The sequence below is a fragment of the Bradysia coprophila genome (genome assembly GCF_014529535.1).
Source record: "Bradysia coprophila strain Holo2 chromosome IV unlocalized genomic scaffold, BU_Bcop_v1 contig_106, whole genome shotgun sequence".
In the NCBI taxonomy this organism is placed as follows: Eukaryota; Metazoa; Arthropoda; class Insecta; order Diptera; family Sciaridae; genus Bradysia; species Bradysia coprophila.
This window is the reverse complement of record NW_023503372.1, coordinates 4,490,485-4,518,031: the sequence shown is the minus strand read 5'-3', so window position 1 is coordinate 4,518,031 and position 27,547 is coordinate 4,490,485. Positions and strand designations below refer to the sequence as shown.

At 41.2% G+C, this 27,547-nt stretch overlaps 2 protein-coding genes across 9 annotated transcripts in view; both read right to left on the bottom strand.

Moving 5' to 3' along the window:
* Positions 1-19: 19 nt before the first annotated feature.
* On the bottom strand, positions 20-1,378 carry LOC119071052. 2 transcript variants are annotated; one of them, XM_037175668.1, is made up of 3 exons: positions 1,234-1,378; positions 1,025-1,109; positions 20-689 (listed from the first exon to the last, which is right to left on the bottom strand). In XM_037175668.1, the coding sequence occupies exons 2-3, from the start codon at positions 1,047-1,049 to the stop codon at positions 322-324; spliced, it is 393 nt and encodes a 130-aa protein (XP_037031563.1). In that variant the 5' UTR covers positions 1,050-1,109; positions 1,234-1,378; the 3' UTR covers positions 20-321. The 2 variants fall into 2 exon arrangements, with proteins under 2 accessions (XP_037031563.1, XP_037031564.1); XM_037175669.1 differs by having other exon boundaries at positions 1,025-1,103.
* Positions 1,379-5,568: 4,190 nt separating this feature from the next.
* Positions 5,569-27,547, bottom strand: part of LOC119071047 (histone-lysine N-methyltransferase 2C-like) — a 30,797-nt gene continuing 8,818 nt past the window's right edge. For 2 of the 7 annotated variants that reach the window (XM_037175649.1, XM_037175651.1), the window contains 21 exons: positions 27,384-27,541; positions 26,876-27,312; positions 25,809-25,999; positions 24,877-25,079; positions 24,126-24,431; positions 21,892-22,045; positions 21,444-21,817; positions 19,723-21,381; positions 19,524-19,657; positions 19,209-19,455; positions 18,111-18,191; positions 16,963-17,357; positions 16,173-16,898; positions 15,498-16,104; positions 14,251-15,424; positions 8,952-14,182; positions 8,419-8,883; positions 7,759-8,348; positions 7,553-7,682; positions 6,839-7,021; positions 5,569-6,776 (listed from right to left, as the gene is read on the bottom strand). In XM_037175649.1, coding sequence (XP_037031544.1) covers positions 6,684-6,776; positions 6,839-7,021; positions 7,553-7,682; positions 7,759-8,348; positions 8,419-8,883; positions 8,952-14,182; positions 14,251-15,424; positions 15,498-16,104; positions 16,173-16,898; positions 16,963-17,357; positions 18,111-18,191; positions 19,209-19,455; positions 19,524-19,657; positions 19,723-21,381; positions 21,444-21,817; positions 21,892-22,045; positions 24,126-24,431; positions 24,877-25,079; positions 25,809-25,999; positions 26,876-27,312; positions 27,384-27,541 — 13,538 coding nt within the window. In that variant the 3' untranslated portion in view covers positions 5,569-6,683. Of the gene's footprint in view, positions 6,777-6,838; positions 7,022-7,552; positions 7,683-7,758; positions 8,349-8,418; positions 8,884-8,951; positions 14,183-14,250; positions 15,425-15,497; positions 16,105-16,172; positions 16,899-16,962; positions 17,364-18,110; positions 18,192-19,208; positions 19,456-19,523; positions 19,658-19,722; positions 21,382-21,443; positions 21,818-21,891; positions 22,046-24,125; positions 24,432-24,876; positions 25,080-25,808; positions 26,000-26,875; positions 27,313-27,383; positions 27,542-27,547 lie in introns of all 7 variants that reach the window. The other 5 variants (XM_037175654.1, XM_037175650.1, XM_037175652.1 and 2 more) reach the window with 5 other exon arrangements.

The window sequence follows — 27,547 nt, the reverse complement described above, 5'->3', positions numbered from 1 at the left end:
TGCAGAACCTTCCATTTTTAATTGTAATTTCGTTTTTTGTTTGAATCGATATTGTATTGATCACACAGCAGTGTGGACATGACATTTGCATAACAGGAAACAGGAATGTTGTTGACGGTATTACTTCAACGATTACGATTTATCAGATTTTTGTTTATCGGGTACGTGTAGCTCGTTATTTTAATAAAATATTTTTATCTAAATTATTGTACGAAAAAGTGGTTTTATTTCACGGAAAAAGCTGTTCCGGACACATTAGAGAATTTTTCGAAAAACGGTTTCTTCTAAGACCGATCAAAGAATCTGCATCCAGCATCCCTTTCAGAGTTTCACTTCGAACATGGTTGCACTCGACATAACCAGCATTCCCAACCAATCCGAATAAACCTTAACATAATCACTCCACGCAGCGCTAACATCGTCCTGGGATGCATCCAAAAATTTGTCGTTCAGCTGATCGTGAAGTTCTTCCATCTCGAAAAAGAACTTAGATTCTGCGGTCGCACTTTTCCACATATCGTTCAGTTTTCGCAACGCATCCATTTCGTTGGCATTTAGCGTAATGGCACCAGCCGTCTTCGCCACATTGTAGTTCTTCACAAAATCGATATACTTGGTGCGCATGTCTTTGTAACCGAGATTCACTTTCGCTTTGGTTGTCTCGTTTGGTAGCATTGTAACTCGATCGGCTAAATTTGAGGAATAGAATTACCAAACGGCCATGATTAGAGATGGAGAGGACCGTAAAAACCGTTGAGAATAAGTTCTTGAATCACAAAAGAATTTTGAATGAAACTGAGTCATTTAATTGTTAAATAGTCGAGCTCGAAGCTGAACCCAATTTTTTAGTGGTTCGCTTAAACTACGAAACTCAATGGCTCTTCATTCTTTTGTCACTAATTTAGTATTTTCTTTGAATATTTCAACCGTGAACCTTCAAAAAGGTCTGTAGACTACACTTAAATGAGGCTGTTCCAGCAAAAAGGCAACTGAGAATAGCATACGTTAGTGTTGTGATACTTACGTATGTTAGTTAGGATGAAAGACATTGTAGTCGGTGATTGAAATCTTTGTTTTTGCTTGGTAAAATATTGCACCTCAGCCTCTGCCTAGAAAACAAACGAAAGAAAAAACTCAATGATCCGAAAGACCTTGAACAAAATAACCGTCAAATCACAAAGAAATGGAATGAAGAAATGAATTTTGGTCTTTTGCAATCTAAACATTTGTTACCTTCAATTAAATCTGGTTCGATCAAAATATTACCGGCAATCGGAAGAGAATTAAAAAAGCGATTCGTAAATTACACTCTGTCTGTGTTTTAGTTGGAATAATTCCGCTTGCAACAGCAAATTGCTCGTCACTGTTTATAAACTATGAAAGGTGACAGTTTCACACTTCCACATAAAGTTGGTATTAGTAGGGATCGCACGGAATATCAACATAAAGCAGGGCCTATTTTCCATTTTTTTTGTTGGTCTTTTATCTATGAAATCATGATTTCAATGTATGACCGACCTGATGGTATTTTGCAACACTTAAACTATTGGTCGTCGAAAATGTTTCAAAGTAAACAATGTTTCCTTCTAATGATGGATCATGCACAATAAGGAGTTACTGTCTACATCATCTGTGAAATCAATTAAACTTTATCTGGCGTATTGCGTTAGGGATCGTTACAAGTGAGAAAGAGATGCAAGATATGATAGAAAGAGACGCAAATAGTCGTCACGCGTGATATACTTTAAGAATGATCCCACATGAATATAGGGTGTGCCAATTTTTCTAAAATGTTATAGGATGGACCCAGTTTTCCCGACTCTGCAGTATCTTGAAATGTATATATAGAATGAAATTTTCACTTCGAAGGCACAGTAGTATATCATCATTATCTGTCGTCTTACTCCTCGAGGGAGCACAGAGTTGAGAGTCTACAAATTGCCACCATCGTATTCGGTTCGGTGCGAGTGCCTTGACTTCCGTCCATTCTTTCTCGGCTTTCCTCGCTTCGTCAACGACTGTTAGTTTCCACGTGATTTTGGGCCTGCCCCTTTTCCGCACACTAGTATGTACTGTACGCGAATTTTAGCTTCCTTTAGACAAATTTGAAGAAGAACTATTTCTGAATGGTTTCAGTATCCTGATGGCATAAAAATAATAGGTCAGCTGCTATAATTTAGAGTGATTCTTTTGATAAAATAACCTACCGAAATCGGACGTATTTTCGAGAAGACTTTTTTATCATGTGCCTTGAAAGGTATTCGACCCTTAAAGCCAGAACCAATTTCAAAAAAATTCTTCGAATCTTGTGTGGCTGGTGAAAGGTGATCAAAAACCAAAAAACTTGTACTTGAAAGGTAATCACATATACTATTGTGCCGAATAGAGACTTATTGGATTTAAAAGTCATCCACACTGAAAAATGGGCAGTTGAAGTTTTCAACCGAAAAAGACTGAGAACCTACGCTATTCCTACAGAAGTTTCTCGATGTACACGAAACGTTCATGTTCATGTGGGATGTCATTGGAAAGGTACTTTCGGGTCTTATGGGGATTGGATGCATATGCGATGAAATATGAGCACTTAAACATTTCAGCTTCTATTTCATCGTATGCATCTACAAACCACATAAGACCACATATTTGGCTTATAAGCACATAAAATTACCTTTCAAATGATACTCCACACGACCATGCACGTTTTGTGTACATCGAGAAATTTCTATAAGAACAGTGTAGGTCTTCGGTTGAAAACTTAACCTGCACATATTTCAGTGTGGATGAATTAGTTACACGTGATTACCTTTCTAATGACATCCCACACGACCATGTAAGACTGGAGAAATTTTTGTAAGAAAAGTCCAAGTTTTCGGTTTTTGATGACCTCTCGCTAGCCACACAAGCTTCGAAGATTTTTTTTTGAAACTGGTATTGGTTTCTAGGGTTGAAGTCCTTTCTAGGAACATATAAAAAATTCCACTACAAAATGCGTCCGATTTCGGTACTGGTTTTCAAAAGAATCCCTCTTAAATGAAATTGAATATTGGATAAATTTTCGTGTCTTCATACTGGACTTCTCCAGTGTCATATATTTATCAATTTTGCTTTATTACCTACGCATTAGGGTGGTTCAAATTTGTATGACAAAAATTGTGTACCGACTTTTTTGGAGAACCGTTGGAATTCTGAAAGCCATGGCCAGAAACTAAGATGGACACAAAAAATGGAAAATCGACCGCTTTTTGTGTTAGCGTACTTGAATTTTTAAAATTCTTGTAAAGGAAAAGTATTAGAACAACTGATGAGCGTTGGAGCTTTCCAACCAGGGCCGCCAGTACAAAGAAATCTCCGAGGCCGCTCGATGGTTTAACTATCAAAATGATCTCTACAATAAGAAAGGTGGAAAAGGGAAGAGCAACAGGTCTGTTAAGAATTACTGAAGAATTTCCATAAGCCTATGTTAGAGTACACCATCCCTGGATTGATCAATATATCCAGGCTAAAGAACAATTTTGTAATTTTGGATGATTATTCATTCACTAGAGTCTAAAGCGAGGGGTGAACCACTCTTTTTTTCGAAGGATTATTTGGTGATTATTTGGATTATTTTGTAATTATTCTGGTGATTATTTGTACCCAAATAATCCCAAAATATTATTTCAAAATTTACATGATAAGTGATAAAAAGTCTAAAAGTCCTGTTTTCGTGTAAAGTTTGTTGATAATGACACGAAACTAGATTTTTCAATTTTTTGACGTATTTTACACGCTGTAAGCTCCAAATAACTTCTTTGGTTACCCTAGTGGTGTAATACGTTAATTTGGACTTTGAGGAAAAATTCGGAGCAAAAAAGGAAATATATTTCGTGACTATTTCGAGGATTATTTGAGATTTTTTTTAGGACGTTTGAGTCACTTTTAACGAACGCTTAAAAACTTGTCATTATTCATTTGTTCGTCATATTAAGGAAGTGGCCTCGAAACTGGACATTTTGGATGGTATTTGCTAAATGACAAGTTGATTATTTTGATTATTTGGATTATCTGTTTATATACATTATTTGGATTATTTGGTGATTATTCTGATTATTTGGATTATTTGGTGATTATTTGGTGAATATTTCAGAGTGGTTCACCTCACGGTCCAAAGTATGTAATAAAAATCAAAACCACACTGGTCGACTATCGATACGAGTGATGATTAGGGGGGTCCAGAATCGTATAGGAAAATAAAAGTTTCGAGAAAGTTGGCGGACCCCGGGGAAAACGAACCTATAGGACCCACTGATAAAAAATGTATATGGGGCCGATGTGATCCGAGTTGATTTATGGGTCGCTCAAGGACGAAATATGTGAAAAACCCGAGGGGTCACGCACTTCTTCAAATTTAATCCATTTAATACATTTAATCCAAGAAATACATGGGATTAAATGGATTTAAATCCATTTAATCCCGAGTGCGTCACCCCTCGGAAAAACCACGAAAATGAGGGTTTAAAGAAAAATTGAACGTAACTAACAGATGCTGAGGTCACTTCTTAAGGTGCGTTGGATTATTTCATTTCAAAATAATCCAAAGAGACCGATTTAATGATTTGTAAGTGCATTCGCATCTCCCAAGTCAGTCAAAGTTTCCCAATCTGTTCACCCAGTCTTTGGGTTCTTCCAAAACATTTATGGTATATGCATCGGATATATTCATATCTAACGAGAGCTTATGGCATAAGCTTTCATCGCAAAAAGAAATTTTTTCGAAAACAATTTTTTGAAGCTATATAGAAATGGATTTTGGTGCAAAAATGTCAAGGTCGTGAACTCAGACAATTTTCAAATGACTGTTACGTCAAGACACCAACTTGAAACTTTTTGTGTGTGTGCTCGTTAGAAAGCCACTGTCATTACCTTTACAACGACACCTAACACTTAATTTAAAGAGTGACTTCGCCTGACTTTGTATTACTTGGAAATTATCTGTCGATTTTTGTCTATATCAATATTGTTAGGTGTGCCCAGAGGATATAAAAATTCAAAAAAATGAAAACAACGCATTTTTGTTGCTCTTGCATCTAATCTAAGTTGCCTGGACCAAAAAAGTTTGATATTGTCGCTAAAATTTTTTTTTCCATAGAAAGTAATGGAAAAAATGTATGGAAAATCACAGCGGTTTTTTACATATTTCGGCCTCGAGCTACCCATAAACCAACTCGGATCGCATCGGCCCCATATACAATTTTTATCAGGAGGCCATAAAGGTTTGTTTTCCTCGGGGTCCGCCAACTTCCTCGACACTTAAATTTTTTTGGACCCCCCTAGTGATGATGCCCTAAAATATTTTTTTTTTCAGCGAAAAATTATATCGTTGAAACTTTTAGAGGTTGGAGGGTTGTCCGATTTTTTTCCAGTAAAAATTTATAAAAAAAAAATTATTTAAAAAAAGTTTTGAGATATCAAGGCGGATCAGTTTGTTTTACTGCTATAATTAACATCGTCTAAAGAAGACCAGCAAGAAAACGACACACGAAAATTTTTGTTACGGATTTTTATTACGATTTTTTATTTTCATAAACAAATATATTCTCTGATCGTGTGATTCTCTTTTGCACTTAATGTCTAACACTAGAATAATGATTTTTTTATTTACTTTAATTTTTACCTTTTGTTTTTCTATTTGTTTCTTTCAATATAATTTCTCTCTCTTCTCTGTTTTTGTATTTCTTCTCTGTTTTGTATTTTACAAAAAAATAATAATTTTAATTTACAACCCTTGAGGTAACCGTATTCCTCTTAAATTACTATTTTAAACTTGTAATCAATTTATTTTATTGAATTCTTTTTCCTAATTTTATTTTATTATATAAAAAAACAACACTTAAATGTTAGTCGCGTCATTAAGCTCCAAACAAAAATTTCTTCTATGATTTTTTCTCTCTTTGTTTTGTTTTAAATTATTTTTAATTTTTTGTTTAAATTAAATTAAATTGCAATTATTCCACCATGAGAATGTGTGTTCTTAAATCTCTAAAAAATAAAAATGATTTTTCGTTTCACCACCCTACATCTCTCTCTCTCTCTCATTTACCGCTATATCAAAAAGGTGCAACATTGTACGAAAAATACGTAAAGGTCGATCGATGATAAAAATATTTTTTTTTTGAGGAAAGAAACATTTTCACTTTAAATAACATTAGAGTTGTGATCTCGAAGGATTCAGTTATTAGTTATTGTACATAAAGAATGAAAGTTTAAAAACAATTTTTTCTTGTTTGTTTTGTCTCTTATTTACACGTGCCACATTCGGTGTGAAGTTACAATCGATTTTGTCAAGCAAAATTTTATTTAAAATAAAATTCGGAACCACTCTGCCGACGCGGTCCATCACATTCAATTGCAGCTCAATCGTTAACCTGTCTTCGTGATAATGGATGGAATGTTTGATATACTTTTACCAGTTTATTATTCGAATTTTGTTTCTGATTTACGTTTGTAGAGTAATTTATAGCCGAAAATGTTTGTGGAAAAATCGATTTTAACACAACAGTAAACTCCCTCTCTCTCTCTCTCTCTCTCCCTACACTTTGCATAATTCGCCTACATAAACGTTTTAACGGTAAGTAAAGCTCACCAGTCTTTCTTAATTGTCAATAGTTCTACGGTCATCCGTCGATTCTCTCGTTCCAACCAATTTAATTCATCCATTTCCGACAATTCGGTGCACCACACATACACGATATTTTGTGCGAATCGTCTTCGATGTCAAATTTGTAATCGTAAGACAACTGAAAAGATAGAGAAAACGTTAGCATGTTGCACTGCAGCCAAGGAAATTCAATTCGCTTACCTCTTCGCCTCGGGTGATTTTACGTTTTGCAAATATGATGATCCGACATTCTCGGTCCACGTCGACCATTTCGGTGACGCAGTTCGGATTGCACGAGTGATTTATGTAGCGAGCCAATCCGCCGGATAGAGTAGCGTCAACTACTCGATCTTCGTCGAGTCGGAACATATAGATGCCACGGTTCTGGGAACGAAAACGGAATGGAAATGGTCAAAAATTTTGTTGCGACTTTGCATCATTGTAATGGACTGAATGAAGTGAATTTGATGTGATGTCGTTAAGAGTAATGAACGGCTTGAAATCTGTCGATCAATGGCTTAAAATCTTTCATTTTTCGGTGGTTTAAACTCTGATAGCAACAAAATCATTGAATCTATGACTTCATTTGTATAATTGATCTCCTAGTCTGTTATACAAACTAGCCCAAGCTCACCAACTAGCCCAAGTTCATCATTGACTAGCCCAAGTTAATAATCGACCAGCCCAACTTCATCGACTAGCCCAACTTTATCGACTAGCCCAACTTCATCGACTAGCCCAACTTCATCGACTAGCCCAAATTCATCATCGACCAGCCCAACTTCATCGACTAGCCCAAGTCCATCATCGACTATCGCAAGTCCATCATCGACTAGCCCAAATCTATCATCGACTAGCCCAAGTTCATCAACTGACCTAAGGTTCGTTGTCGATAGCACAAAACATTCGACTTACCTTAGCCTCATATTGCTTCTCTCTGAGCTCGGAAAGTTCCGATCGTATCACTTCACCAATGTATTCGATGATCATAGTATGTTTCTCCAAATCTCGGGCAGCATACAGTCCGAGCCCCTGGATTTTAGATCTGTACAGGAAAAGGAGGAAGAGACAAACCGAACAATGTAAAAACTCCAGAGTCAAGACACGTCGATCGCACTTACCTTGCCAGGAATACGTTGTTTCGCCACTCTTGTTTCATTTTCTTGTACTGCGAACTCTTTGAATGCACAAATTGTTTGCTGTATGGACAGGCCACCTCGCCGACCACCGACGTGGACGCAACAAATGTAGGTCTTTGGCTAGCAGAGCCGGTTCGTTGCGTGTGCGGTTTTTTCCAACTCAGATTTTGTTGTGGTTTCGGTTCGGTACGAGCCGATCCGGAAGGATTTATGGCCAATGGCAGTTCCAACAGTGGATTTCGTCCGTATTTGAAGCGGTAGTCGGTGAGCGTTTCAATTCCGGGCAGACTTTCCAAAATGCGAACGACGGCCGGTTCGGTTAGACCGAACAGATCTTCGCCGATTACGTATTTGGGAAAGAGTTGAATCAGTTTGTGTTCTTTGCGCAGCTGGGCTAACTGGTCTAGGATTCGCAGCCAAATCGCTCTCGGCGTTGCGTCACGTAATTCAATGTCCTCTTCGAATGGTTCTTGAACGAGAACACGAAATTCGGGTCGTCCACCAACTTCAGCGATGCTACAAATATAGCGGCAACGTTTATTCGGTCGTCGCATGGACCAGTAGAATCGAATCTGTTGGAGAAAAAAAATATTTTCCAGTTAGTAATGGCGCCTCATAACACCTAGTCAATCTTGAACTCACAATCTTGTATCCAATCGGATAGATGTAGTTGGATGTGTGGAAATTTTGAAGTTGATGGGGCAGCAATTGACCAACATTCAGGAATATCAAACTTCCGACTCGCAAAAGATTGCTCAGTTCCGAGTGATGCATTACGGCCGCCACTTGTCGACTTTCGTCCCGTTCAACGTAGACCCTTCGCTGTACGCTCAATGTCGTCAGTTCGTTATCCTTTTCGCTTTTCGGTGCATGGATGGCACAATGGGCCGTTTTGTTTTTGTAGAAGACACAATTGTCCTTCATAGCACAGCTCAGATGGTAGATGCTGTTGCAACGGTTCTTGAAGCATTTAATGGTGGCTCCGAGGTGATGACAAAACGTACACGCCTGAACGAAACTGGCCTGCAATGCAGCCTCCAGGTTCATTAGAGCTCCGTTCACCGTTTCGTACACACCATCCGACCAAAGAGCGCAATTCAAATGAACCTGAAAATGAATAAATTTCGCGAATTAGTCTCAGAGGTTCAATGACCCGTAACGTGCGCAACACTTACCCATTTATCAACATCAAAATTCAGCAGTCTCGATGGACCATCGGCAACTAGATCACCGATCTGATGGCACAAAATACATTTCCTTGTATCGTCAGGTACCTTTGGTGTCGGTGTCACTGTTATGTTCATTCTGAAGAGCATTTCGGTGATTTCCCTTTCGTTCATCTTCTTGAACTTCACTGGCGATCGGAAGCAATTCGGCGAGTAATGTTTATAGCGCATACCTTTGTGATGTTTGGCTGACGGAGCATCATCCTGTCCGTCTTCCGATAGTTTACGCGACTTTTTGCGGTCCTCGTCCACATTACCCACCGATTCTTCGAAACTCGTGTCAATTTCGTCCTTGATCTCCTGCTTCATATCCAGATCTTTGATGTAAATACCAACGTCCTTCAAATCGGCCTCGTTGAAATCGATGTCCATCTTCAAATCATCTTCATCCAGATCATTTGAAGCTGATGTTGTGGTCAGCAGAACATTCTGATCCTTCAAATCGGCATTGAATTTTGTATCGTCATAGGTTCGCGTTCCCGGTCCACACATTTCAAACGATTTGTCTTCCAAAATGCTTGTGGGACGCCATTGGAATTGCTTATAGCACGATTTACTGCAGAAGTACAAATCGTCGGAGTCGTTGACCAATTCGTTATTGTTCATGGACAGTAGGGGAAATTCGGATGCTTTGGCCCGGATGATCGTACTCAAAATGACTACGTCACAGTGACGACAGAATTTAGCCGCGCCATTCAAAATTGTTTGAATGTCAATCGGTGCACCTTCTTTTCCGTCTTTGCCTCGGGTTCGATAAAGGCCAAGCTTTTGACTAGGTGGTGTAGTTGTTCGTTCAACGATCTGATATGTTGTCGGCGGCGGAATGTGTAGTATATTGGCCAGGTCTCTTAAAACACCGAGAATATCTTCAGCAGCTGACGATGTAAGTGTTAAAGTCACCGTCACATTGTTTTTGTCTTTCAACGGAGTCGGTGGTCCGAATCTCGACTTAATGCCCAGTTCGTCATTCAATCCTTCGTTTTCCTTGTTGTTGCCTTCAATCAATGCACGATCGATTAACGACATACCGGGCTTTAGACGGATGGGAATCGGTGCAATTATTGGAATTTGCGGTGACATTCTCTTGTAGACTATTGAGTCATCATCGCCTTCATCCGATTCTTCTTCATTGATGAGCCGAAGGCATGGAAAACTGGGAGCAGATTCCCATATCATACACTCGGGACTCGAAGAACTTATGATTGTGTCAGGTGTTTCGACATCACGTTCTTTGCTTGACACATGATCGTACTTGTGATGACGTGGTTCTTCTTCACCATCGAATTTGATTGGCGAAAATTCTTGATCGTAGAATCCATAGTGGGTGGAATTGGTTGCTTGTTCGATCAATGGCGATTTCCAACCGAACGGTTGAGTGTTGTAGAAATCTGCCACATTGGAAAGTTCGGCCATTCCATAGTCTCCCTTCAGATCGCCATTAGCTATACTGTAGTCCTTCTCAGTATTGAACTTTGTCAAATCACCAGTCCCATAAGCCGGACATATTCCGTAGTTGCGACTCAGCAACGGTTCCAGAATTTGCATCGGCGGCAGTAGCCTCAACTGAACCATTAAATTTTCGATAAACGAATCGTAGTCCTCGTCTAATTTCGACAATTTCTTTTGCTTCTTTTTGGTTGTTGTGGAATTCATGCTCTCTTTGCTTAAGATTTGCATTTGACGGCGATTTTTCTGATATTCGCGTCGCTTCTTTCGCTTCAATTCCAAAGCTGATTCTTGTGCCGCCTTTGCGATAGCCTCTTCGTCCGGCAGTTCGTCTTTCGGAACAATTTCGGTTTTCACGGTTGAACTCTGATCGGATGTGACGCTTTGCTGGGAGTTATCGTCGAGAAATTCACGTTTGTTTTCGGAGGACGATTGAGATGACGGTCCTGGTGGCACAGTAGGAGTAGATGGTGTGCTTGGACTGTTCTGAATTATAGGACTCGGTTGCGAAATGTTGATTTCCTTTTTGATAATCACGTTGGTCGGAGCAATTTGTTTCACTTGTTGCTGTTGTTGAGATTGCGACAATTGTTGTGAATCGTGTGCCGACTGCACTTGCTGCTGAGATTGTTGTTGTGGCTGAGATTGTTGCATCTGTTGCAATTGCTGCGATTGTTGCATTTGTTGCAATTGCTGTGATTGTTGCATTTGTTGTAATTGCTGCGATTGCTGCATCTGTTGCAATTGCTGCGATTGTTGCAGTTGTTGAGATTGCTGAGACTGTTGTTGTTGCTGGATCTGCTGTTGCTGAATTTGTTGTTGTTGGATCTGTTGTTGTTGTTGAATTTGTTGTTGTTGCTGAGGAGCCTCTAACATTTTAGTTGCTACTGAATATGGTGGTGGAGGTTCAGGAATGGTAGCACTTGCTGCCGAAGAAACTGCAACAGAGGCACCAGAAACTGGCACATTGACTTGCTGCGTTTCTTTCTTCATAATAGACTGTGTCCAACACTTTCGCATTTCAGCAGATGATGATGATGTCTGTGACTGTTGTTGCTGTTGTTGTAGTTGCAACGCTGACGTAACGGGCTTCGATACAAAAGACGTTTCGCGGGATACGATTTGGTGTGGTCGATTTACAGTTTTGGGTGCATCGCTAAAAGTGGTCGAAACCGTTTGCGTGTGTAGTGACTGCGGAGATGATCGAAGCGATGATAATGTGGCCGGTACTGGTGGTATAACTGGACGGGCCAATTGAGCTTCCAACGAACTGACGACACCCAAACTTGGGGCCCGTACAGTTGTGACCGGACGAGTGACTGTATTGCTGGGCGTTGGTGATGGTGTACTACTATTTCCGGAATTTTGAAGTAACTGCTTCAGCAGAACATTCTGCGAATCTTCTGATTTCATTTGCGGTGCCGCCATGTGGGAAAATTTGCAGCCCCGATTTTCCAAATCAGTTTTATTGCCACTTTCGTCTGCTGTATCGTTCACTTCGTCTTTTACCACTTCCAAACTATGTCGTTTGATGCCGAGTATTTGAGCAGGGGCATCTTTCACGAATCCAGGCGGTTCATCGGTTGATTTTGATCGTCTGAATGGAGCACTGGTCAATTGCGAATGAAGCAATGTGGTTGCATTTTTTGGTGGCTGGCTCAACGTCGTTCCCAATATACTGCCGCTGAGTGGTCGACATTGTAAGCTCGACTGAAGTATATTCTGTATGGCTTGAGTAGAACTGGCCGAGGACATCGACATCGACGGAACAGATGAATTGGATGGGGTTGACGTTACGACTGATCGAGCTGTTGTAGCCATTATTAAAGTTGGTGGTTGTGACGTCGGATTTGTAAACTGTAGATCATTGTACGAAATTCTTGAAGCTGATGAACTGCTTAAAATACTGACAATGCTCGACGACTTTTGATCACCGGTATCTGATGATGATACATTCGGTTCTGTTGATGGTTTTGTGACACTTGACACATTCAGCTGGTTTATTATTACAGATGAAGTTGGTGCCGATTGAACTGTAAAGCTAGGATTGGACACTGTAGATTTCACAACAGCTGATGGCCTTTGTGTCAATGTCATTGCAGCTGTTTGTGCATTAGGTGTACGCAACTGTTTCACAACCAAAATATTTCCACCGGAGGATGCCGACACTGGAGTGTATGTTACTTGGCCAACCAATTGTGTTGCGACAGGTTTCTGTGTAACATTACCCACAGAACTCTCTGAACTGTCCATCAATGTCACCGTTCTCGGTTTCTCGAAAATAACCGTCGCTCCATCGCTCTTTATAGAATCCGATCGATTAGCTGCGTCCTGATTTTCATTAACCGATTCAACGGCATTTCCAGACGCTGATTCTGTTGTTACACTTTTCTGCTGAACTATCGTTGAGGTGGGATTTATGGACGACATTATCGTCCTCAATTGTTGCGATACATTGGCCATGTTCGACGTAATTTCGTTGGGTTGAGATAGTGGCGATAGTTGCGGCATTGTTGATGTTGTCATCAATCGTTGATTGGTTGGATTTTGAATTGGACTGCTGGACGATTCTCTGGATTTGATGATGACATGTACTGGTATAACACCTTGTTGCTTCGGTTTGTCCTTGCTGGCTGCTGACGACGAAGAAGATGTTTCCATCGAGTCTTGAGATTTCTCATTGAGAAGTGTGACAATACTGTCATTGGATCTAGACGTTGCCGGAGATGTTCGCTTCCAATCATCGGACAACATTTCATCCACTTCGATCTGTTTGACTGGGCTACTGGCCGATAACGGCGACGGGCAAGCATTCGTGATAACATCTGCTGGTACTGGTGTCGATTTACTGTTGCTATCGGATGCATCCAGACGTTCAATTTCGGGTGACAAAATATCCGGTTCGTCTTGTTCGATTGAACTGTCGGGTGAAATGGATTCGTCTTCAAATATTTTCGTCGGCAACACTTGGGTCACTTTCAGCGATGACAACTTTGAATACGTAATGGTCGGAGACATGGTTTTCGCAGTGAATGTTTCGAGGAGTTTGTTCTGGTTCTGTTTCGCTTGTTGTTGATTAGCCTGTTGTTGTTGGGCTTGCAGCTGAGTTTGAATATTGATTGAATGTTGGTGCGGTTGACCGGCACGCAGCAATGTAGCCTGAACAATCCGTGCATTACTCGTGTTATGCAAATTCAATGAAGATAACGTCACTATGGTCGACGTTGCGATTTTCTGTCCACTAACATTGATGACAGTTGGTGCTTTGGCCAAACTGATGCTCATCGGCTGTGACAACATATTTTTGGTGACCTGCTCTGACGATTTGGTGTGTGACTGAGTGAGTGGAACATTTTTCAATACTGGAACAGTCATCGTCTTATTGCCAATCGATACGGTGGCTGTCGTCTGTGTAGCATCTTTCAGCAATTTCTTATGGGCCGCAGCAGCGGCAGCCGTTGAATACACTGGCAAGTTTGCTTTCTTCGCTGTTACAATTGTAGAAGCGGTCATTGGCAATCGACTGTACGTGACTATTTGCGATGGTTTCGCTGTGGTGGCTGGTGTGGAAGCTTGACTCGGTTGAGGTACAACCACGGTAATGACTGTTCGCTCTTTGGTGGTTGGAACGATTTCTTTTTCGGTTTCGTTGCTCGGCGGCGATAAGACACTGTCCTTGTCGTCTTTGGAATCTTTCGAATTTTCAGAGTCGATCATCGCCTCGAAATCCACACCTGAAAGAGAAATCAAAATCGAATCAGATCGAAAAGTCTGATGTTTGAAGTGGTACACACACACATACCTGACACAGAAAAGTTGGATTCTTCTGGTGTCTTTGCACTCGAATCAATAATGATGATTTCCGAGCCCATTGACATCAAATCTTCTTCGGTCGCTTGAAAGTGGTCTTCGGACGTCGTCGTAGCCAGATCTTCTAAATATTCGGGTGACTCTGGATTCTTGTTTTTCCCGTCTTCATCACTACTATCAATGGTGATGGATTGGCGTTCATCTTCTCCAGGACTAGCTAGTTGCACTAATTCATTGTGTTTGTCATCGTCGTGATTCTGCCGATGTTTCATTGAATCATCGCTATCCACATAATCAACAACACACGGAAACAGTGGGTATTCTTCGACGACTTCATCCAACGGACTGGACACAATAAATTCGTTACCAGTGGAACTGTACATTACTGACATATCATTGCCATCGTCTACATTCTGTGCCACCGAACTCAACGACACCTCTGTACCGACAACAGTTTTATCATTGTCGTCGTCATAGTCGATCTTCTCATCGGGACTGCTATCGATAACAACAATATCGTGCATATCGCCACCCTTTTTCAATGAACTTAACGATGTTCCGGGTGACGAACTGGCCGTTGACGAACCGTCATCAAATTCGCTATAATCTTGATTGACCAACGATGTGATCTTATTGTGTTGAATGGTTGCCTTGGTCATAGGCACACTCTTTTTCTTCACAATAATTGGCCTTGTGGCGGGCGTATCTTTCGGATGATCTTTTCTAGTTTGATTCGATTGAACGGGAGCACTTCCCGCAGGAGCCGGCAATCGTTTAGCACCTTTACCGAAGCTCGTATACATTGGCGTACCGCCGAACAAGCCCAATTTAATGTAACCATAACGGGCAAATGATGGTGGCAATGGAATGACATTGTGATGCATTCCCGAACCACCTCCGCCCGATGTAGGATCAATTTGGTTCATCGATTGATGGTTATCAATTTGATGTTGTTGCTGCATGAACTGTTGTTGATGCATATAAGAGTCCTGTTGTTGCATCGAATTCGAAATGGGAGATGGGCCACCAGAGCCAGAAGACTGTCGCATCAGTGGTGAACCAACGATACCTTGCTGTTGATGTTGTTGACCACCAAAGTGGATGTTATGATTTTGCATCGGTGATGATGGAGGATTTTGCAGCTGCGAACTGAGCATTGGCGATTTCTGTAAAGTGAAAAGTTGATTTGAATTCTAATCCATTGGGGCACGGAAAAGCTAGTCGTTAATCTTCACTCACCTGCGTCATGTTTTGTTGTTGATCGACAAACGACATATGCTGCTGTTGTTGTTGATTGGTCTGTTGTTGTTGTTGTTGCTGCTGCTGCTGCTGCTGCTGTTGTTGTTGCTGATGAAGCATTTGCTGCTGTCGAATTATTTGTCGTTGCTGTATCAGTTGCAGGGTACGTTGATTTTGAATGTTGTCCATGTTCATTTGTTGTGGATTGGAAATAATTGGCTGGGGACTACCCAATGACGGCGAATTTGGATACATTGTGTTATTTTGTCGGTTCACTTGTTGCTGTTGTTGCTGCTGCTGTACTTGTTGTTGTACTTGCTGCTGTTGCATCTGATGCATTTGTTGGTTCTGTTGCTGCTGCTGTTGCTGAATTGCCATCATTGTTTGTCGTGGACGATCTTGCATATTCATAGGTCGAATAAAGCGATTCTGTTGCTGATTGACCATCATTTGGGATTGTGCCATGCCCTGCTGTGCATATGGGTTGACTGGACTTGTCATTCGACCACCAGCCATCATTTGCCCGGTACCGATTCTGTGTTGTGGTGAGGTCATTCGTGGAGCTGGAGATGTTAGGCGTCCGCTTAATGACGGTGACTGTGATGGTCTAGAAGAAGAAGAAAAAAAATTAAAATTTGAATCGCCATCCACCACTTCTCAATGTTATGAACTTACCCTGGTCCACTAGGACTGAAAGGACTCGTATCATCGTTTTGTTGATGCGGCGTACCGATACGTGGCGATGGTTGCATGTTGCTGTATGGCGACATACTTGAATTTCCGGGACCAGGACTTTGCAAAATGGACGAAACACTGCCAGGTCCTGGACTCTGTGACATCAAAGGACTTGGCGAATGTAACGGACTTCTGGCCGGCTGCAACAGTGGATTACTCAGAGGCGACTGAGCCGGTTGCATGATCGATTGTGAAGATGGCGATTGAGACATTAACGGTGATTGTGGAGCTATTTGTGCCGGAGAGGAACCCGCATGATTTGACATTGGTGAAATCATTTGCGAGGTCGTTTTGGACTGCTGCTTTGTGTGATAGTCTTGCATCAGCAGACCATGCTGTCTGCTTTGTTTTCTAGCGCTTTCCAACTGCTTTTGAACGATCGCTTGTTCTCCCGATACTTTTGTCAATTCGGCTGCGTCTTGTTCGGTTAACTCGTTACCCGTTTTTCGTAATGCTCGCTGCTTACTGTTCAACGATTTCCTGACCTTACGCAATTTACCCACTTCAGTTTCGTAGTACTGCAATTGAGCGGTCAATACTTTGTTCTGTGTATTTAACCATTGCTCATAAGCCATTTGCATTTGGCGATCGTGTTCCGTTATAATATTTTCGGGTGGTAATGGTGGAGCAGCTTGTAGATTGGCGTTGAAAAGCAGTACGCTACATCTAATGTAAAATTGTAAATTGTAACAGCTCGTGGCCAGCCTAAATTATTTGCAAAAACATTTACCCTTCTTTACGTATCATAGTGCCTTCCATACTATTTTGACCTGGCATTGGTTGATTGGCTGGCTGCCCCATTTGCGTGTGTAGAGGCGCAGCCATATTCGATCGCCATTGCGGCTGACTAACTCCTCTGCTCAAAAATTTCTGCCGAATTCCACCATGTTGACTCATTTGTGGTGTTGTCGTTTGATGCTGCAACGGCAGAAGTCCTTGTGCCGGCAATCCTTGTGGACCGGTATTCATAACGTCGACTCGCATCCGTTCGAAATCATGATCGGTTAGCAGACCGGAATTGGCGTCTTGTTGAATTGGCATATCCGACGGAACAGATGTAACCTGACCGGCTTGACGTTCCTGTTCGCGTTTCTCTTGTTCCAGAAGGTCTTCCAAAAGTAAAGGCTGTTCCTGACGAGAAGTCATTTATGTTATGATTCGTTGTATGTCGGGACATTTATGCGGTTGGAAAGATGTGCAATTTTGTTTTGTTTTTAAAATAGATTAGGTTTTTGGGCGCTGTAACGTAGCGATTCAAATAAAATAATTGCATCGATGTGACAAACTAGTAAATGGAGCCGAAAAGTAAACTAATGTTGCGGCAGTGTGCAAGACTGTGAGTAAAAGAATTTTACGCGGAATATGTTCGAGGTGAATCGACGGATTAACAAGATGAAAAAGAATTTGTCTCGAAAAGGTGCTTACGATCCTGCTCCACAGAAGTGATCTGCATGATTAAGAAACTGTCACGATTGTAGGCAAACAAAATAAAAAGAATTTCCCTTTTGGGAGTTGATCGTGTGGTATGGTGTGCAAGCACTAGAAGGTTTGAGTTATGGGATTCTTCATTGGAAGTCGTTTTCAAATTTGGTCTTCGACTCGATAGACGAAAATCGTTGAACGGATAGCCTTTACAAATTCGGAATTTGCTTTCAAATATATTTTCTTGAATCGTACAGGAGCAATACATTTTTATAGCAATTGCCATGCCACAAATTAAATAAATTAAAAATTGAAAGGAAAACCAAAAAATTCTACTGCTACAAGCTAAATCAAATGACTGGTGTGAAATTCAACTAAATTGTACTGCATGCATGCAACTAGTACCAATTGTTTTAATTGGATTTTTTTTGTTTTTTTTTTGTTTTGACATCTCACCTGCAGCAACAAAGATCGTCGCTGATTTAACTGATTTTCAGGATTTATCCCCAACGAGTACGATTGATATGGTATGTTGTACTGATCAATAGTTTTGATTTTTTTAAATTTTTAAAAACGCAAATTTCGTTATAAAAAATGTCAACATTTATAAAACCAAAAATGAAACGTGGAACGACATGCACAAAGAAAAGAAAAACATTTTTTTTGATGGTTTTTAAACTTTAACTTTCAACAAACAAATTTTTAGCTACAAAACAATAGACGTGGACACGCATTTGTCGATATGTTGGGACCGAAATTCCAATTTTAGCGGTTGATAGCCGATATTGAGCTAATTATTGGCTTCTAGGCACGAGAACAATTTCTCATGGAATTGTCACCGTGTTCATAAAGAATGAGCCTTGGTACCCGTTACTATTTGAGATATTTTCTTAAAAACATTTTTAAGGTAGAAGGCCGAAAGCTCATTAAAAATGGTTAAAGGTCAGACGGAAACTGCAGTCACACAGGGATGCTTTCTAATACTACATTGAGTGTAGCTTCACTCCTTACTAGGAAAGCGGAACTGTTAAATACTCTTCACAACACCGGACTGGCTACCGAATGACGCATAAAGCGCTGAAAGTCAAGACGTGCACCTCTTAATCAAAATTAAGGATGCAATCGGGCTTGCCATATGGCCAGTTCCATCCTGACTCTTGGTAGCTATTTGTTACTAGTTCAGGTTAGAATTTTAATAAAAATCGTTAACAGCCGACCCGGTGGAGTTTCAACTTTTATCCGCGGCCATCCAGCAGAATACTAAAACAATCAGATGTGGTGTGTCTCCACTTAAGCTTTAATCACGGTCATGGCGCACCGTTTGACTTAAATAGAAATCTTTCGAGACAATTCGTCTTCGAACCCAATCCCCTTTTCTTTTAGCATATGTGTCGTACGCTGCTTCAAAACAACACTCACAAAACCATAACGTTTACAACAAAAACTCCAATCAATTCACAAAATCTCATAGTGACACTCATCATACGAAAAAAAAACGAAAAAACGAAACAGAAAAGGTAAAACGAACACAAGGAAATCATTTGATTGCCGTACCTGTGAATCAGTTGTTTGTGGAACGTTATTTCCTGGATATGGCGGTGGTGGTTGACCAGGATACGGTGGTGGCGGAGGTTGTGCTACTTGCGGTTGCTGTTGAGCACCAGCACTAATCATACGAACTTGTTGCTGTTGCTGCTGTAAGACAATTCTCGGCTGACCACCAATTTGTTGGGCAATGTTCGGGTTAGCAAGACGAAGCTGGGAAATTCGTTGCTGAGCGATGAGTTGATTTTGCATCGGTCTGTTAAGGAAATGAAAAATTTCGGTCAGATCGCTCTTAAAGCAATTGACGTTGTATTAGACACTTACCCTCCTCGGTTGTATAAACTTGGATGACTCAGCGACACAGTGTTATTTGCTGTGACGATTCCGATCGTACCGTCTTTAGTCTGTAATTGTGTTCCAATTTGCATGGCCTTTCCATTCGCGGCTGCTTGTTGAACCTGTCAGAAAAATAGCTCATATGAAGACGAAAATTGTCGTAATGTCGTTTGCACGTCGATCATACCTGCATTTGCATTTGCTGTTGAATTTGTTGCAATGGTGGTGGTAATTGCTGATTATTCATCTGAATGGCTTTCAAGCGATTCAACTGATGTTGCAACTGAGGATTGGCCTGTTGTGGTTGCATCTGCTGTTGACTGACTTGAGGCTGAATTTGTGACGTTGGCACATTGGAAAGTTGTCGCATCTGTCCACCCATTGTTTGCTGAACGTTGACGTGAGACGAAGCACCGGTCACATTAACATTGATCGAAGCTTGCTGTTGCATAGGTTGTTGATTTGGAACGACGTGCTGATTACAGTCTTCAACTGTACTAGCTGGTTTGTTTGGATTGGTAGGATCCGAAGGTTCTTTCTTAACTGATCCCTTTTCAGGTTCGGCTTCGCCGAAGTCTAAACTGTCCAATAAATTAGCCTTATCACCGTCGTTCAGTGTGTCCAATTCGGGATCGGCATATTCGAGTATGTTAAAGTCAGCGCCCATTTCAGCGGTTAATGAGTTAAGTAATTCATCGTCATCGTCCTCACCCAAATCACCCAGCAGATCACCAACTCCTTCTACTTCGCTCATAACAGCATTTTCATGTTCGAGTTTTTCCAATTCAGCTGTGACATTGTCGGGAATTTCTTGTGTATCAGCATCAGCTGGTGGAGGAACCGCAGTCTCAACAGTTCCCTGCGACATACCACCAATGGATTGCATTCCTTGATGTGGCAATCTTTGTCCTATCACTTGGCCTGGTTGCATTTCATTTGACTTGACCACATTGACAATGTTCGATTGCATTCGAACGGCCTGAGATTGTTGTGGTGAAAATGACTGCTGCTGCTGCTGTTGTTGTTGCTGTATAATAGTTTGTTGTTGCGCAATAACTTGTTGACCCGACGCAATGACTCCACCAACTGGAGGTCGAATGAAACGTTGTCGCAGATCTGATGTCATAATTATGCTTCGAGCTCCTTTCTGCACGATTTGTTGTTGTCCTGGACGAATTATGGGTGCAGGCATGTTCATACGTTGTGGTCGTGAAATCATGCCTGGTGGAAGAGGTTGTCGGAACGTATTCGCATCCGGTATGTTTGATTGGGTTTGTTGTTGCTGCTGTTGTTGTGGCAGTCCCATTCCAGACTGCTGCCCTGGTTGTGGCGGTTGCTGTTGTTGTTGAATGTGTTGTGTCACTTCGTTTCGATTACCCATAGCCAAACCATCATCCATTCCGTCATTATTCCAGCGTGGCGACTGTGGAGTAGGTTGCGACATAAGCGGAGATTGTTGATTACCCGTCGACATTGGCATGCTAGGTGTAATCATTTGTTGTCGTTGCAATAAATCTCGTAGCTGACGATTGTTCTCCGGCTGACTTTGCGGCTGTGGTGGTTGTTGGAATTGGTCGTTCCTGGGTGATGTGAACGGCGAATTTGGAGCTGTATTGAAAAGTGCAGTCGACGCGTACACTGTTGGCCGAATTGAATCGGTAGCGTAATGCGGTCGCGGTGTTCCCGGAGCCTTTGCATATCCACCAGCGCCCATACCCATTCGTATGGCAGTCTGTTGATTTGGTGCGGTTTGAATCAATTGATTCGATTGACCTGAATAGGCAGGACTGTGATTCGAATTCGGATTCGGACTTTGATGGTCGAAGGAACGCGGTGTTTGAGGAGACTGTAAAGCACACAAAAAGAACATGAACAACCAACTCAACAAAACGATGCAATGCAACTTACGTTCAGATACGGATCCTGTTGTGAATTCTCAGACGGTGGTCGAGAAAACGGATCAATCGAGGTCTGAGCTGGCGACAACGGAAACTGGTCATGCGGTGACTGCGGTGTTTGGGCCTGTGGCGAAAACGGACTCTGATTGACACGTTGCTGCATTTGACCAGGTCGTGGTATTTGCACCGAAACTGGCCGCGACATCGATGGATGCTGAAAGCCACCCGGATTGTTTTGGGCATTCGGCAGACCAACAATAATCCGTTGATTCTTTGATGCGGGTGCAGCAAATTGATTTCGGGAATTCGGCGATGGACTTGCCATCGGTCCCATCATGTCATTCGAATTGGTCGATATTTGCAATTGAGTTGAAGGGTCAATGTCTGTTTGGGGATAGACGGGACCATTAGTCACTAGCATAGGTAGGAGTAGATTCATCAGTGTAATGTCAACTCACCTGGTTGCATTTTCTGTTCGGGTAGTACACCGTTAATGTGCTGCATTTGTTGCATTTGCTGTTCACGAGCACGCATGGCCTGTAAATTCTTCCATTGTCGTTCTTGCTCCTGTTCGCGTAGACTCTTCTGTTGAGAGTTAATTTTTTCCTGATCCTACAATGGAATCCGTACGTTAGTAAAATGATACATCCACAGCGTCCGCAGACATTTCTCAAAGATTTTTTTTTTATTGTAAATAAAGTTTCTAGTTAGAATGGTGTGAATAAAATGATGATTTACATGCAAAAATAAAACAGAGTTCGGTTAATGAAACAGAAAATATTCGTTTGCCGTCGGACGACCCTTTCCAGTTTCACCGTTGTGTTAGGTTGGATTGTGCAAAATAAAATGTTGGTACAAGCTAAATCATGCTAAGTGGTTAGAGATTCAGGAATTTTACTCAATGGACTGGGACAAGTAGGGGTGCAACAGGAAATCGGGGAGCGAGAGAGAGTTGGTCAACCTTTCGGTATCCGTTTTTTTATTGTTGTTTGTTAGTCACTTTCATGCATTTTACGGTAAAAAAACGCAAAAAATAATGAACCAAAATTTCGATGGCGAGAATTGAACAAAAAAAAATTAACGTAAAAGCGAATCGAATTTTCTATATTTTTGGATCTATAAAATGCAGTCGTTGCCCATTCGAAATTCCAATCGGAAATGGTTTTTACATGCTTCTGCACCGAAAACTATTCATTTCCGTTCAATATCCATTACTTTGTTAAACATTGTGATCACTAATCTCCTCAACTCCAACAGATCTCCTCTCATTCGAAATACTGAACGTCATCCGTTGTTCAATTATTTTGGTTTACCAGAAACCATTCATTCGATAGCAGCCATACGGTGCTAACTTAAGCTACGCGGTAACCTTCAAATTTGCAAGACTGCATTTCATAGACACAGCACCCGTACAAATAATCGGACATTACTGTGGCCCATCTTCACAGCCAACAGAAATGGAAAAATCTTCCCTTTTTTTTTAAACATCCAACGTCAACTATATCCAAAAAACTAAAAAAAAAAACTCAAAATTGAAACCAGCGAATTCGGCAAAATCAACGGAAAAAACAAAAATATTTTTTACGTTTTCTTCATCCACCCTCACCATTTGATGTGCGACCGTTGTCGTAACACTTGTCGTCGTTGTGGGGGAAGGCAAACACTGTGTTGAAGGATTTGTCGTACTAGCTGGATTCGTTTGCTGATGGCTATTGAACGAATTATTGGGACTTGGACTGGCATTGATTGCATTGCAAGGTGTGGTATCAAAACTACATCCAACATCCTGACTGGGCAGGGAGGGTAATGTGCGCATTATTTCGGACGGAGTCAGTACCCGAATTTGTTGGTCATTTAAACTATTGGTCAGTGTTTCAGAATGAGCCGGTGACGATGACTGACCGAACGCATTTGTGGGATTCGTTTCAACGGATCGTTTTTGAAGCGACAGTGTCAGATTGGTTTCGGGTCCTGTTGTTGGAACAGTCGGAACATTGTTCGCATTGTAATGAACAATATTGATTTGTTGCTGTTGCTGGGCTGACTGTTGTTGTTGCTGTTGCTGCTGTTGTTGTTGTGCTTGGTTCGATGCAATTTGATTTATGGTTTGTAATTGAGCGGCTAGTATCGGCGACGTAATAGTTGATCCATTGGAGTGACCAATCAAATTAAAGTTCAAACCGGCCGGTTGAATGTTAAAGGGACGAAACGCGTGCGTAAATCCTGGTCGTAATACCGCATTGGAATTGGTATTAAAATTACCGTTCGGATTAACCGTTACATTCGGAGCCGGACCCGACGAATTGCTACTGTGCAAACCGAATTGATGTTGCAGTGTAAACTGTGGTGTCAGATTGGTCGCAATTACGTTCGGCACAAAAATGCCACTCTTCGAAGTGCCTATCGTGACGGTTTTCATGAAATGACTCAATGGCTTTGTGACAATGACATTTAAGCTAGTTGCCATGCTAGACGAAACATTAGCAATGGATGTCGGACCGCTACCCAAATGGGCCAACAAATTGTTGGCCACATTGGATGATGTGGGCGTTTTACTGCCGCTGCCATCATTTTCGACAATCGACGCGGTCGGCATTTTACTGTCTTTCGGTTCAACATTGGCAATGTTTTTGGACGATAAACAATTGGACATTGTGGTGGGTACCAAAACAGTTGTTGGAACATTTTCTACCTTGTCATTCGGGACATGTGAGTCTACTGGGTTAGTTGATGTTGTCAAAGTTAGGGATGTGGTTGTGGTGTTAGAATTAATTGATGCACTAGTTTGATTAGTTTGTGTTAATTCATCTAGTTTGCCATCGCCAGATTTTCCTTGCACCTCAAATAATTGATGATGAACATGTGGGGATTGTTGGACGTCTATCCGCTGCGACTGATCGGATAACATGTGATCGCCAATGGATGTCGGTGCCGTTGATGGCGTTAGTGGTGCAGGTGAAGATGAAATGGCAGCATCTTTCGGTGACATGAGCGGTACCTGCGTTTTTGGGGTTGAATTGGTTTTTGTTTTAGAGAGTAACCTTTTACCTTAATAGCATGATTTTATTAAATGGAATGTCATCGGCATCGTGTGTCATCGAGATAACAAACAAAAACGAAAAAATAAAAATAAAATTCGGAAAATGTATTCTCGGATGTAATAGTAGCCAGAAACGTATCATGGACATTCGATGTATGTTATAATAATGCGGATCGTGTATGTATGTATGTATGTGTATGTGTGTGTGTACATTTCTTTCGTGGTTAGTAACAAACACGTAACATACAAAATGCGTATTTTGGTCATTTCAATAAATGCATTGCATATCATTCACTCTTAAAACGTTCATTATAATGATTGAGCAGACGTAGCGCCCTTAACGGAATTGCTAGTGGACCAAATGACATACATGAGGAGCGGCGCATTAAACGAAATGACTTACCTGTTGGGCCTTTTTCATCCGTAACGCTGATCGATTGTCGCGAGCTTGTTGCAGGAACGGTGCCTTTTTCTCCTGCTGTAAGGCACGCCATTTTTTCAGTATCTGTTTGCATCGATCTGTCCAGTTCGGATAGGTGGCTTTCAATTCGGGATGATTTGTGTTCGCGTATAGAACCGCGGATATTGTAGCCATTTCACCGAGACCTGGGAATTAAACAGTTTGGCGTTTGAATGCGTAATTCACGATCGAATCGAGTCGTCGAGAGGATTAGTTCAAAAAATCATTTCCAATTGTGTTCGTCGATTGGTAACTCGAATTCATCGGTAAGAAGACACATTTGATAAAAGAAAAAATGCAGAGATATTGCGTTGGATTGGTCTCAGTGTCCTGAGTAGGAAAGACGGATCCATTGATCCAAATGATGACTGTGGTTCTGCTACAGCCGCTTCACAAATTTTGTAAAAAGTAATGAGAACGGGACAGTTATTGGCGCAGCAGGTATTTAGGATGTCATTAGCTACAATAGTGAAGGTAGACATGTTTGAGTAATTTTTGTCTTCCTTCGATATTGTACTAACGATAGATAGTGAAGACCTTTAGAGTAGTCATACGAGCTCATGGCACCTTAGATACCTGCTGTACCAACAACTGTCCCGATCCCATTTTTTTTTTAATTTTTTTGAAGCAGCTGCAGCAGAACTATAGACACAATTGGGACGAACTGATGCGTGATTCGTAATCAGGGCACTTGGACCTATCCAACGCTATTTGTGTACAAATTTATTCCGTTGTGGTCAAAACTCTTAACTGTTTGTTTTTACGAGCTACTGAGCACTAAATAGGATGTTTTGAGTCGTTCGTAGCCATCACTTGAACAATATTGCTTTGCCTGATCAATTTACCACGATTACTCAGCTGTTGTCAAATCTTACCTTCATCTTGCCTCATACGTTCGGTTGAATTCTGTTTACTAGCCGCACCAGAAGCAGCCGCTCCCAGACTCTCATCACCAGCCGTCGAAGGCAGACCGGATGGATCGATTTGTGGAGACTGCATAGCGGCCGGTTGATGCTGATTGGCATTCCACTGTTGTTGGTCGTTATAATTGGAATTGAATTGCATGCTAGAAGCGCGAAATTGATTCGTTTAGAAGTGAAATGGACAAGTTTATCAAGTCAATTAAGATCAAAGTTTTTTTAAACATAGGAAGCGATTTGCCGAAGATGTGGGTACGGTGAGGATTGGGAAGACAGTCCGGGAAGTATACACCGGGAATTCGAAAAAAAAGAACAGAAAAAGGAAATTAAAAGAGTGAAAATGTGTTGATTAGGTGAAACTCTATCGTCACTTTGACAATATGATCAGTTAACATGCATTACGATGGAGTGACGTCACTCAACATCATCGTTATTGAAAGTGACGTTAATACTTCTGTGATAGAAATTAAATTGAAAAGGTCAGAACAGTACATTTAGTTTTGCCACTCGCAAACGAAAAAATTTAATGTTCAGGTGCACTGGTGACAATCTTGTTTGTTTAGAATCGATTCGTGAGTTAGTGAGGATTCTTCAGAATTCTCCTTTTCAACCCGAAATGTCGTAGTGGCGGCACCAGTCTCTGGACATGTACTAGTAGTCGGTCACCTACTGTTCTTCCATTCATAAAAAAGTCAATGAAGAACAATAGGAGTCCGACTGCTGGTACAAGTACTGGTACAATGAATTTCGTTTTTTTTTTAACATCTCGTGTTCGACAAATCTTCGTGCAATCGTCTTCCATGTCGAAAATAAAACCAAAAAATAATTTCTACTTTTAACAGTAGCAATAAGCAAGGATGGAACGTGAGCTGTGCGATTAAAAATGAAAAGCAATGAAAATTAGGGTTAGACGTTGTGTGTGTATGTGTGTGGTTTGTTAGAGCATTAGAAAATTAGTTTAATTCGCGAATTTTAAATAAAATTGGCAGCACTCATATTCGCAGTCAACCATCCATCCCTACCTGTTGCCGAAATTGGCATAGTAATTTTGGTACCCCATTTGTGGCTGTTGTGGCGACTGTTGTTGCTGTAGCTGTTGTGTCTGCGGCTGCTGCTGTTGTTGTTGCGGTCTCTGTTGCATTGGATTACTACCGCCAGCCATTGGATTCATTTGCATTTGCTGCGGTTGCTGGTGAGGCATCATGACTGACGGTTGACCGATTTGTAGTTGATTTTGTTGAGGTTGTTGTCGGTTCATTTGTTGAACGATGGGATTGCTTGCTCCCATTGGCGAATGAGACATCAGGGGAGACTGCATCGGTTGTTGCATCATTTGTTGTCCTTGCATATTCGCATTGGACGAAGTCACCATATTTAGATTCGGTGACATGTCCATCTGGGGCATACCATTGTTCATGACGGGTTTGTTAAGGCTTTGAGTTAATTGGTCCTGAGATTCCTGCAGAATATCAGAGAATATTGGAAATTGGAGCAAATGCTTTTCGGGTAGAATTGGATCGTTTCAAGTACCTGTGACTCATCGGTTAAAACACCCTTGAAAATTTCCTCCACATCATTGCCATCCATCTTAAATTCTAGATTAAAATGAGGACTAAGAATGTCGGCGAGTTCATCCTTTCGTTCGAGATTGGATAGTTCCCGATCATCGGTTATATCGTCAAATGTACCTGAAA